Source organism: Bos javanicus, chromosome 29 (genome assembly GCF_032452875.1).
Source record: "Bos javanicus breed banteng chromosome 29, ARS-OSU_banteng_1.0, whole genome shotgun sequence".
NCBI lineage: Eukaryota > Metazoa > Chordata > Mammalia > Artiodactyla > Bovidae > Bos > Bos javanicus.
In genome coordinates, this window is record NC_083896.1 from 28430644 (window position 1) to 28443573 (window position 12930).

The window sequence follows — 12930 nt, forward strand, 5'->3', positions numbered from 1 at the left end:
AGACAGTGTGGTACACAGATCACTGGGCCCCATCCCAGAGTTCCTGACTTGGTAGGTCTGGGGAGAGGCCTGAGAATCTGCATCTCTAACGTCTTCATGTAATGCCAATGATGCTGGCCCAGGAACTGCACTTTAAGACCCACTGTGCTAGGCTGTTTCAGAACCACGAAAGTGACAGCAGCTCCAGATCTTGCCCACTTTTGGGCTCATCTTTGAAATACTCAGGGTCTTGTCTTCCTCCCAAAACAAACAGCAGGATGAGGGAATATTCATCAGGAAAGACATCAGGATCACACAACTGGCCCAGTTTCTCAAAACTAGCTTCACCAAGCAGTGCAAGAAGCAGCCTTTCATGCAGTTGTTCTCTCATCACACAGGTCCCCCAAGGAGAATGGCTGCAGAAAATCACTCTACAGTGACAGAGTTCATTCTCGGAGGTTTAACAAATCGACCAGAGCTCCAGCTCCCTCTCTTCTTCCTCTTCCTTGGGATCTACTCTGTCACCATGGTAGGGAACCTGGGCATGATAACGCTGATTTGTCTGAACGCTCAGCTTCACACCCCCATGTACTATTTCCTCAGCAACCTGTCCTTTGTGGATCTCTGCTACTCCTCTGTCACTACCCCTAAGATGCTGGTGAACTTTGTGTCAGGAAAGAACACCATCTCCTATGCAGGATGCATGGCCCAGCTCTACTTCTTCCTGGTGTTTGTCATTGCTGAATGTTACATGCTTACCGTGATGGCCTATGACCGTTATGTTGCCATCTGCAGACCTTTGCTTTACAACATCATCATGTCTCATCGAGTCTGCTCCCTGCTGGTGGCTGGGGTCTATATCATGGGGCTCATTGGCTCAACCATAGAGACTGGCCTCATGTTGAAACTGCCCTATTGTGAACACCTCATCAGTCATTACTTCTGTGACATCCTCCCCCTCATGAAACTTTCCTGCTCTAGCACCTATGACGTTGAGATGACAGTCTTCTTTTTGGCTGGATTCAACATTGTAGTTACTAGCTTAACAGTCCTAATTTCCTATGCCTTCATCCTGTCCAGTATCCTCCGCATCAGCACCACAGAGGGAAGGTCCAAAGCCTTCAGCACCTGCAGCTCCCACTTTGCAGCTGTGGGGATTTTCTATGGAACAACTGCCTTCATGTACTTGAAACCCTCCACGGCCAGTTCCCTGGCCCAGGAGAACGTGGCCTCCGTGTTCTACACCACAGTGATCCCCATGCTGAACCCCCTGATCTACAGCTTGAGGAATAAGGAGGTGAAGGCTGCCATGCACAAAACTCTGAGGGAAAAATTGTTTTGATACAAATGTTATTATTCTTTCTCAATTTTAAAAATAGCTTGACTTATCTGGCATGTGTCCCCAAGGGCAGAGGGGTTTTTGGCCATGAGGCATGTGGAATCTTAGCTCCCAACCAGGGGCTGAATGCACACCCACTGCCTTGGAAGGTGACTTCTTAACCACTGTACTACCAGTCACTTCTTTATTTCAAGACTTCAGGCTCTTTGGTCTGTGGATTGAGACTGTTTGACCAGTATCATGTGTGACAAGGAGGACCTTACACAAGTGGCCAAGGGCTTAGAATAGAGCCCAACAGGAGAGGCAGAGTCTGATCTTAAGGAAATGGCTTCCTGTGGAGCTGGGCTCAGCCTGCAGCCCAGCTCTAGGAGTGACCGTGAGCATTCCCTCGTGTTCCCTGGCCTCATCCTTCTGAGTCCATGTCTGTCACTGGTGTCAACATGACCTGTCCCAACCCCAGGGTCTGCTCTTCTGTTCCCTGCTCACTCCCACATCCACCGTTTCTGCCCTTCCTTTCTATGAACCCTCAATTTCCTCCTTGATTGGTTCTCTAAGTCATTCTGGTGGGGCTGGTGAGGGGTGGCCTCACGTCAGCCTTGGGACCCCTGCTCTTTTCTGTGTCCATGCCCAGCCTGTCCATCTGGCCTGCCGTGCTGGTTGTTGTCATGGAGATGATCTATCATGTGATAGCATAGGAGCCCCACCTCCAGGGACTGACCCTTAGGTCAGAGGGCTGACCAGATGCGCTGCACTCTGTATAATTTGGGGCAAGAGAGATGGGGTAATTGGATGGGCTTCTCTTCTTTGTTCATGAACTTGACAGTTTGGCCAAGGGCCAAACTCAGTCTACCCTGAGTGCACAGCACCTCTAGGGGTCACTGTGAAACAATGCCACACTGCCGGGACCCTGCCCCAACAGGAGCCTCAGTCAGCAGGCTGGATGGGACAGGAGGGGTCCTCTTGCCCAGTGTGCCTTGTGTTTGGCTCACATCAGAGTAGCCTAGGATGCTTAACTTCTCCTCCCAATCTTATTTTGAATAATTTCAAGCCTTCAGAAAAGTTGAAAGTGCTTCGAAAGCCCTCTCCCTCAATAATATGTCTCATTTGTGTTCTTCTTTTCTTGAACTACTTAGAATTAACTCATTGTCTTAAAAAAAGTAAGTTGTAGACACAGCACTACACTTTTCTTGTTGTTTTTTATTTTTAAACTCAAGTATAGTTGATTTTCAATGTTGTGTTAATTTCTGCTGTATGGCAAAGGGATTCAGTTATACATATATGTGCATCCTTTTTAAATATTCTCTTCCATTATGGTTTATCATAGGATATTGCACATAGGTCTCTGTGCTATATAGTAGGACCTTGTTGTTTATCCACTCTCTATATAGAAGCTTACATATGCTAAGTCTAACCTCCCACTCGATCCCTCCCCCAAAATCCTCTACCTGGGCAACCACAAGTCTGTACTCAGTCCATGAGTCTGTTTCTGTTTCATAGATTCATTTGTCTCATGCAATCTACAGACTCAGTGTGATCCCTATCAAATTACCATTGGCATTTTTCACAGAACTAGAACAAAAAAATTCACAATTCATATGGAAACACAAAAGGCCCTGAATAGGCAAAGCAGTCTTGAGAAAGAAGAATGGAGCTAGAGGAATCAACCTTCCTGACTTCAGATTATACTACAAAGCTACAATCATCAAGACAGTATGGTACTGGCACAAAAACAGAAATATAGACCAATGGAACAAGATAGAAAGCCCATAAATAAACCCATGCATGCACCTATGGGTATCTTATTTTTGACAAAGGAGATAAGAATATACCATGGGGCAGAGACAGCCTCTTTAGTAAATGGTGCTGGGAAAACTGGACAGCTACATGTAAAAGAATGAAATTAGAACACTTCCTAACACCATACACAAAGATAAACTCAAAATGGATTAAAGACCTAAGTATAAGACCAGAAAGTAAAAACTCTTAGAGGAAAACATAGGCAGAACACTCGATGACATAAAGAAGGATCCTCTATGACCCAACTCCTAGAGTAACAAAAATAAAACAAAAGTAAACAAGTGGGACCTGAGTAAACTTAAAAGCTTTTGCACAGCAAAGGAAACTATAAGCAAGCTGAAAAGACAACCCTCAGAATGACAGAGAGTAATAGCAAATGAAACAACTGACAAAGGATTAATTTCCAAAGTATACAAGTAGTTCATACAACTCAATAAGAGAAAAGCAAATAACCCAATCAAAATGTGGGGGAAAACCTAAACAGACATTTTTCCAAAGAAGACGTACAGATAGCAAACAAACACATGAAAAGATGCTCAACATTGCCCATTATTCAGTTCAGTTCAGTTCAGTCACTCAGTCATGTCCGACTCTTTGCAACCCCATGAATCACAGCACACCAGGCCTCCCTGTCCATCACCAACTCCCAGAGTTTACCCAAACTCGTGTCCATTGAGTCGGTGATGCCATCCAACCATTTCATCCTCTGTCCTCCCCTTCTCCTGCCCCCAATCCCTCCCAGCATCGGGGTCTTTTCCAGTGAGTCAACTCTTCGCATGAGGTGGCCAAAGTACTGGAGTTTCAGCTTCAACATCAGGCCTTCCAATGAACACCCAGGACTGACCTCTTTTAGGATTGACTGGTTGGATCTTCTTGCAGTCCAAGGGACTCACAAGAGTCTTCTCCAACACCACAGTTCAAAAGCATCAATTCTTCAGCACTTAGCTTTCTTCACAGTCCAACTCTCACATCCATACATGACCACTGGAAAAACCACAGACTTGACTAGACGGACCTTTGTTGGCAAAGTAATGTCTCTGCTTTTTAATATGCTGTCTAGGTTGGTCATAACTTTCCTTCCAAGGAGTAAACATCTTTTAATTTCATGGCTGCAGTCACCATCTGCAGTGGTGTTGGAGCCCAAAAAAATAAAGTCTGACACTGTTTCCACTGTTTCCCCATCTATTTTCCATGAAGTGCTGGGACCAGATGCCATGATCTTCGTTTTCTGAATGTTGAGCTTTAAGCCAACTTTTCACTCTCCTCTTTCACTTTCATTAAGAGGCTTTTTAGTTCCTCTTCACTTTCTGCCATAAGAGTGGTGTCATCTGTATATCTGAGGTGATTGATATTTCTCCCAAAAATCTTGATTTCAGCTTGTGCTTCTTCCAGCCCAGCGTTTCTCATGATGTACTCTGCATAGAAGTTAAATAAGCAGGGTGACAATATACAGCCTTGATGTACTCATTTTCCTATTTGGAACCAGTCTGTTGGTCCATGTTCAGTTCTAACTGTTGCTTCCTGACCTGCATATAGGCTTCTCAAGAGGCAGGTCAGGTGGTCTGGTATTCCTATCTCTTTCAGAATTTTCCAGTTTATTGTGATCCACACAGTCAAAGGCTTTGGCATAGTCAATAAAGCAGAAATAGATGTTTTTCTGGAACTCTCTTGCTTTTTTGATGATCCAGCAGATGTTGGCAATTTGATCTCTGGTTCCTCTGCCTTTTCTAAAACCAGCTTCAACATCTGGAAGTTCACAGTTCACATACTACTAAAGCCTGGCTTGGAGAATTTTGAGCATTACTTTACTAGCATGTGAGATGAGTGCAATTGTGTGGTCATCTGAGCATTCTTTGGCATTGCCTTTCTTTGGGATTGGAATGAAAACTGACCTTTTCCAGTCCTGTGGCCACTGCTGAGTTTTCCAAATTTGCTGGCATATTGAGTGCAGCACTTTCACAGCATTATCTTTCAGGATTTGAAATAGCTCAACTGAAATTCCATCACCTTGTTCGTAGTGATGCTTTCTTTTTTTTTTTTAATTTTATTTTATTTTTAAACTTTACAATATTGTATTAGTTTTGCCAAATATCGAAATGAATCCGCCACAGGTATACCCGCGTTCCCCATCCTGAACCCACCTCCCTCTTCCCTTCCCTTACCCTCCCTCTGGGTCGTCCCAGTGCACCAGCCCCAAGCATCCAGTACTGTGCATCGAACCTGGACTGGCGACTCGTTTCATACATGATATTATACATGTTTCAATGCTATTCTCCCAAATCTCCCCACCCTCTCCCTCTCCCACAGAGTCCATAAGACCGATCTATACATCGGTGTCTCTTTTGCTGTCTCGTACACAGGGTTATTGTTACCATCTTTCTAAATTCCATATATATGTGTTAGTATACTGTATTGGTGTTTTTCTTTCTGACTTACTTCACTCTGTATAATAGGTTCCAGTTTCATCCACCTCATTAGAACTGATTCAAATGTATTCTTTTTAATAGCTGAGTAATACTCCATTGTGTATATGTACCACAGCTTTCTTATCCATTCATCTGCTGATGGACATCTAGGTTGCTTCCATGTCCTGGCTATTATAAACAGTGCTGCGATGAACATTGGGGTACACATGTCTCTTTCCCTTCTGGTTTCCTCAGTGTGTATGCTCAGCAGTGGAATTGCTGGATCATAAGGCAGTTCTATTTCCAGTTTTTTAAGGAATCTCCACACTGTTCTCCACAGTGGCTGTACTAGTTTGCATTCCCACCAACAGTGTAAGAGAGTTCCCTTTTCTCCACACCCTCTCCAGCATTTATTGCTTGTAGACTTTTGGATCGCAGCCATTCTGACTGGCGTGAAATGGTACCTCATAGTGGTTTTGATTTGCATTTCTCTGATAATGAGTGATGTTGAGCATCTTTTCATGTGTTTGTTAGCCATCTGTATGTCTTCTTTAGAGAAATGTCTATTTAGTTCTTTGGCCCATTTTTTGATTGGACCATTTATTTTTCTGGAGTTGAGCTGTAGGAGTTGCTTGTATATTTTTGAGATTAGTTGTTTGTCCGTTGCTTCATTTGCTATTATTTTCTCCCATTCTGAAGGCTGCCTTTTCACCTTGCTAATAGTTTCCTTTGTTGTGCAGAAGCTTTTAAGGTTAATTAGGTCCCATTTGTTTATTTTTGCTTTTATTTCCAATATTCTGGGAGGTGGGTCATAGAGGATCCTGCTGTGATGTATGTCGGAGAGTGTTTTGCCTATGTTCTCCTCTAGGAGTTTTATAGTTTCTGGTCTTACATTGAGATCTTTAATCCATTTTGAGTTTATTTTTGTGTATGGTGTTAGAAAGTGTTCTAGTTTCATTCTTTTACAAGTGATTGACCAGTTTTCCCAGCACCACTTGTTAAAGAGATTGTCTTTAATCCATTGTATATTCTTGCCTCCTTTGTCAAAGATAAGGTGTCCATATGTGTGTGGATTTATCTCTGGGCTTTCTATTTTGTTCCATTGATCAATATTTCTGTCCTTGTGCCAGTACCATACTGTCTTGATAACTGTGGCTTTGTAATAGAGTCTGAAGTCAGGTAGGTTGATTCCTCCAGTTCCATTCTTCTTTCTCAAGATCACTTTGGCTATTCGAGGTTTTTTGTATTTCCATACAAATTGTGAAATTATTTGTTCTAGCTCTGTGAAGAATACCGTTGGTAGCTTGATAGGGATTGCATTGAATCTATAAATTGCTTTGGGTAGTATACTCATTTTCACTATATTGATTCTTCCAATCCATGAACATGGTATATTTCTCCATCTATTAGTGTCCTCTTTGATTTCTTTCACCAGGGTTTTATAGTTTTCTATATATAGGTCTTTAGTTTCTTTAGGTAGATATATTCCTAAGTATTTTATTCTTTCCGTTGCAATGGTGAATGGAATTGTTTCCTTAATTTCTCTTTCAGTTTTCTCATTATTAGTGTATAGGAATGCAAGGGATTTCTGTGTGTTGATTTTATATCCTGCAACTTTACTATAATCATTGATTAGTTCTAGTAATTTTCTGGTGGAGTCTTTAGGGTTTTCTATGTAAAGGATCATGTCATCTGCAAACAGTGAGAGTTTTACTTCTTCTTTTCCAATTTGGATTCCTTTTATTTCTTTTTCTGCTCTGATTGCTGTGGCCAAAACTTCCAAAACTTTGTTGAATAGTAATGGTGAATGTGGGCACCCTTGTCTTGTTCCTGACTTTAGAGGAAATGCTTTCAATTTTTCACCATTGAGGATAATGTTTGCTGAGGGTTTGTCATATATAGCTTTTATTATGTTGAGGTATGTTCCTTCTATTCCTGCTTTCTGGAGAGTTCTTATCATAAATGGATGTTGAATTTTGTCAAAGGCTTTCTCTGCATCTATTGAGATAATCATATGGTTTTTGTTTTTCAATTTGTTAATGTGGTGTATAACATTGATTGATTTGCGGATATTGAAGAATCCTTGCATCCCTGGGATAAAGCCCACTTGGTCATGGTGTATGATCTTTTTAATGTGTTGTTGGATTCTGATTGCTAGATTTTGTGAAGGATTTTTGCATCTATGTTCATCAGTGATATTGGCCTGTAGTTTTCTTTTTTTGTGGGATCTTTGTCAGGTTTTGGTATTAGGGTGATGGTGGCCTCACAGAATGAGTTTGGAAGTTTACCTTCCTCTGCAATTTTCTGGAAGAGTTTGAGCAGGATAGGTGTTAGCTCTTCTCTAAATTTTTGGTAGAATTCAGCTGTGAAGCCATCTGGACCTGGGCTTTTGTTTGCTGGAAGATTTTTGATTACAGTTTCAATTTCCGTGCTTGTGATGGGTCTGTTAAGATTTTCTATTTCTTCCTGTTTCAGTTTTGGAAAGTTGTACTTTTCTAAGAATTTGTCCATTTCTTCCACGTTGTCCATTTTATTGGCATATAATTGTTGATAGTAGTCTCTTATGATCCTTTGTATTTCTGTGTTGTCTGTTGTGATCTCTCCATTTTCATTTCTAATTTTATTGATTTGATTTTTCTCCCTTTGTTTCTTGATGAGTCTGGCTAATGGTTTGTCAATTTTATTTATCCTTTCAAAGAACCAGCTTTTGGCTTTGTTGATTTTTGCTATGGTCTCTTTTGTTTCTTTTGCATTTATTTCTGCCCTAATTTTTAAGATTTCTTTCCTTCTACTAACCCTGGGGTTCTTCATTTCTTCCTTTTCTAGTTGCTTTAGGTGTAGGGTTAGGTTATTTATTTGACTTTTTTCTTGTTTCTTTAGGAATGCCTGTATTGCTATGAACTTTCCCCTTAGGACTGCTTTTAAAGTGTCCTACAGGTTTTGAGTTGTTGTGTTTTCATTTTCATTAGTTTCTATGCAAATTTTGATTTCTTTTTTGATTTCTTCTGTGATTTGTTGGTTATTCAGCAGCGTGTTGTTCAGCCTCCACATGTTGGAATTTTTAATAGTTTTTCTCCTGTAATTGAGATCTAATCTTACTGCATTGTGGTCAGAAAAGATGCTTGGAATGATTTCTATTTTTTTGAATTTACCAAGGCTAGATTTATGGCCCAGGATGTGATCTATCCTGGAGAAGGTTCCATGTGTGCTTGAGAAAAAGGTGAAATTCATTGTTTTGGGATGAAATGTCCTATAGATATCAGTTAGGTCTAACTGGTCTATTGTATCGTTTAACGTTTGTGTTTCCTTGTTAATTTTCTGTTTAGTTGATCTATCCATAGGTGTGAGTGGGGTATTAAAGTCTCCCACTATTATTGTGTTATTGTTAATTTCTCCTTTCATACTTGTTAGCATTTGTCTTACATATTGCGGCGCTCCCGTGTTGGGTGCATATATATTTATAATTGTTATATCTTCTTCTTGGATTGATCCTTTGATCATTAGGTAGTGACCATCTTTGTCTCTTTTTACAGCCTTTGTTTTAAAGTCTATTTTATCTGATATAAGTATTGCTATATATAAGTATTACTCCTCTTTTCCACTCCTCCCTACTTATTCTTACCCAAGCACTTCTACCTGATCCTTTTATGTGAATTTCTTAGTCACAGTAACAATAATGCCAGCCACTACCATGTTTTGGGGCACTCACTCTGAGCCACACAACGCATAAATTCTTCATATGCCTTCTTTTAATTACTATTCGCAACAGTTAGGTACCATGTCTTATGTTTCCTTCACTGGCAGGCAGGTCCTTTACCGGTAGCGCCACCTGGGAAGGCCTCACTGCTGTATACTTATCTTCAGACTAATAATATTGTACACATTATGTACATCATTTGTATGTTGATTATACTACAATAAAATGGGTCTCTTTAAAAAAAAAAAAAAAGACTGCATCTTAACACTCAAAATCAATCAATAATCACAGAATGTGAGATCATATATACATTTTGCAAATAAATGTGGCTAAGTCACAAGTCCAAAGTGTGCAATCTCCACTTTATCCCTAAACTCACGCAACCACTGACTCACTTTCTATAGCACTTGATTAGTTTTCCCTGATCACAGTACACAACGGTGTCTGATATGTTTTGCCCAACACAATGCTTTCGAGGTCTTTCATATTGTTGTGTGTATCAATAATATATTTCTTTTTCATTAATAGTAATCCATTGCTTGTATAGATGCAATAATTTTTTCCCACCTGTTGAAGGACAGTTGGTTGTTTCCAGTTTGAGTTACTGTGAATAAAGGATATATAAGCATTCATGTACAGAACTCTTTGTGAACATATGTTTTCAATCTCAGTTCAGTTCAGTTCAGTTCAGTCGCTCAGTCGTGTCCGATTCTTTGAGACCCCATGAATCACAGCACGCCAGGCCTCCCTGTCCATCACCAACTCCCAGAGTTCACTCAGACTCACGTCCATCGAGTCAGTGATGCCATCCAGCCATCTCATCCTCTGTCATCCCCTTCTCCTCCTGCCCCCAATCCCTCCCAGCATCGGGGTCTTTTCCAGTGAGTCAACTCTTCGGATGAGGTGGCCAAAGTACTGGAGTTTCAGCTTTAGCATCATTCCTTCCAAAGAAATCCCAGGGCTGATCTCCTTCAGAATGGACTGGTTGGATCTCCTTGCAGTCCAAGGGACTCTCAAGAGTCTTCTCCAACACCACAGTTCAAAAGCATCAATTCTTTGGCACTCAGCTTTCTTCACAGTCCAACTCTCACATCCATATATGACCACTGGAAAAACCATAGCCTTGACTAGAACCTTTGTTGGCAAAGTAATGTCTCTGCTTTTGACTATGCTGTCTAGGTTGGTCATAACTTTTCTTCCAAGGAGTAAGCGTCGGTCATAACTTTTCTTCCAAGGAGTAAGCGTCTTTTAATTTCATGGCTGCAGTCACCATCTACAGTGATTTTGAAGTCCAAAAAAATAAAGCCTGACACTGTTTCCACTGTTTCCCAATCTACTTGCCATGAAGTGGTGGGACCAGATGTCATGATCTTCGTTTTCTGAACGTTGAGTTTTAAGCCAACTTTTTCACTCTCCTCTTTCACCTTTGTATCTAAGAATTCTTTGGCCATAGGCAAGTTTAAAAGAAACTACCAAACAATCCTATAAAGAGGTTGTTTAATTTTATTTTCTATTATCACTGTATAAGAAGTTCGCTTGCTCTCCATTCTCAACAAAATGATGTTGTCATATTTTCAAGCGTTAGCACCCCTAGTGGGTACATAGTGAAAGTGTTGGTCACCCAGTTGGGTCTGGCTCTTTGCAACCCATGCAGTGTAGCCAGGCTTCTCTACCCATGGGATTCTCCAGGCAAGAAAATGTTAAGCTATATAAGGAAAACAATTGCAATGGACTGAAACACACATAAAACATGGTTAAATTAGGAAGAATATAAAGATACTAAAGAAAACAACTAGCTTTCTTTGTTAGATAATAAGAAACTAAACTATTATTTTGAAAATTAGAAAATGAAGGTGAGGTAAACACTTCTATATGAACTGTGGTGATGGATACACAATCTGTGCATGTGATAAAATTGCTTTGAGGTTAGTTTACATACACACAAATGAGTATAAATAAATATGGGGAAATCTGAAGAAGATCAATCGACATGTGGGGCTTCCCTGGTGACTCAGGGGGAAAAGAATCTTCCTGCAATGTGGAAGATGAGGGCTCAGTCCCTAGGTCAGGAAGATCCCCAGAGAAGGGAATGGCTACCCACATCAGTATTCTTGCTTGGCAAATTCCAAGGACATCCTGGGTGTGATATTGTATTATAATTCTGCAGATTGTTCCCATTGGGGAAACTGCTCAAGGGTACACAGGATCTCTCTCTATTATTTCTTGTATCCCTATGTGAATCTACAATTAACTCAAAAGAAAAGGTTTAAAAATCTTCACTAGCAGCATTTTCACAGATAATATATTGCTGAATATAGTCCTGAAAAGGGCACATTCTTATCAGCATATTTTCCTTATGAATGAGAATATACAAGTGAAGAATTCTTACAAATCTACCTTCTTATGCCCTCAACCTCCTCCCATTCTACACAGTCAATCTACAGGTCCAACATCAAGGTGACAAGTTTAGCACTCCTTATGAATTAACGTTCCTTTAGTGAAATTACACAGTTTTATTAAAACAGTCAACTCTATTCTTTAAATCCTTTCAAATAAGCCTTTTAATCATAATTGATTATGCGTGATCGTGAATAACTAGTGATGAGGAACAACCATAATGACAGTGACTGACGTTGTTGATAATAATAACCGAGGGGGTTGTGGGGCTGGTGGCGCTGCTTGTAATGATGATACTGTGGATGGTGATGGACTCATTGATGCTAAATTACTTGAAAGGAGGCATTAGACTGTAGTTTCTCAAACAGCAAGTTGACTTCCCCAATAAAAGGAAAATTAACACACTTGAGACCCAAGAACATAATTCACAGCACAAGTGTAAATCAAAACTCTAATTGTCCTTTGCAAAGGGCCCAGTCTCTGAAGTGACTGCCTCCCAGGAGAAGTTCTGCTCATATACATATAAACACACCCACACATCTCCCAACCTCATGGACCCTTTTTTCATGATGGGGCTAGCCCCTTTGAGTAACTTTAGGATTAGATGTAAATCTATACGGTCCTCTCATCTCCTGACATTGATTTCCTAACTGTCAAAATCAAGGCATTTCCAAATACTTCCAGGAGACTGTGTACAACTGTACATTGGCAGAAGTATTTAATTACAATTTAAACAATTCTATGATGGCAAGAACCGCTACAATATTGTAAAGTAATTAGCTTCCAATTAAAATAAAGGAATTAATTTTATAAAAAACAATTCTATGAGAAAAATACTTCTTTCATCACCTCTTGTGTCTGATGCAAGCTATCTCCAACCCTGTGTTTACCTTCATCTCCGGGTGGTTTTTCTTTGTGTGCTGTGTTCTTGTGGGCAGCAATCCTGAGCCTCTGATGGTCTGGTAGAACTGGAGGTAGGAACTGTAGTGACTGATATCAAATATGGGGTCATGTTTTCCTATTTTATATTGTTAGATGATTGTGGGAATCAATAATTAAGTCAATGCTGTCTAGGATTTTCCCATCTGCACCTCACTAAGCAAATACTGTTCACTCTGTACGGCCCTGTGATTTCTGGCAATGGTGTATTCTAGGTGGATTGTCTATGTTTCTTAAGTTTTAAGAGGTGGAATTTGAGTAGAAGGGAATTTGTAAGATTTTTTAATCTATTGTTGCTCCCTGCAAGAATTTTTTTCTTTTTTACAATTAACAGAAATAATACTCAAAAAATCTTAGTTACCTCTGATAGTAATTAT

The 12930-nt window shown here is 40.3% G+C and overlaps 1 protein-coding gene across 1 annotated transcript; it reads left to right on the top strand.

Moving 5' to 3' along the window:
• The first annotated feature begins 391 nt into the window (after nucleotides 1–391).
• LOC133241838 (olfactory receptor 8A1) lies at nucleotides 392–1321 on the top strand. The gene has a single exon (XM_061407758.1). The coding sequence runs from the start codon at nucleotides 392–394 to the stop codon at nucleotides 1319–1321; it is 930 nt and encodes a 309-aa protein (XP_061263742.1).
• Nucleotides 1322–12930: the final 11609 nt, after the last annotated feature.

Bases quoted from the DNA above. Each gene is read 5' to 3' on its own strand.
- LOC133241838 (XM_061407758.1), top strand. From the start codon at position 392: ATGGCTGCAGAAAATCACTCTACAGTGACAGAGTTCATTCTCGGAGGT.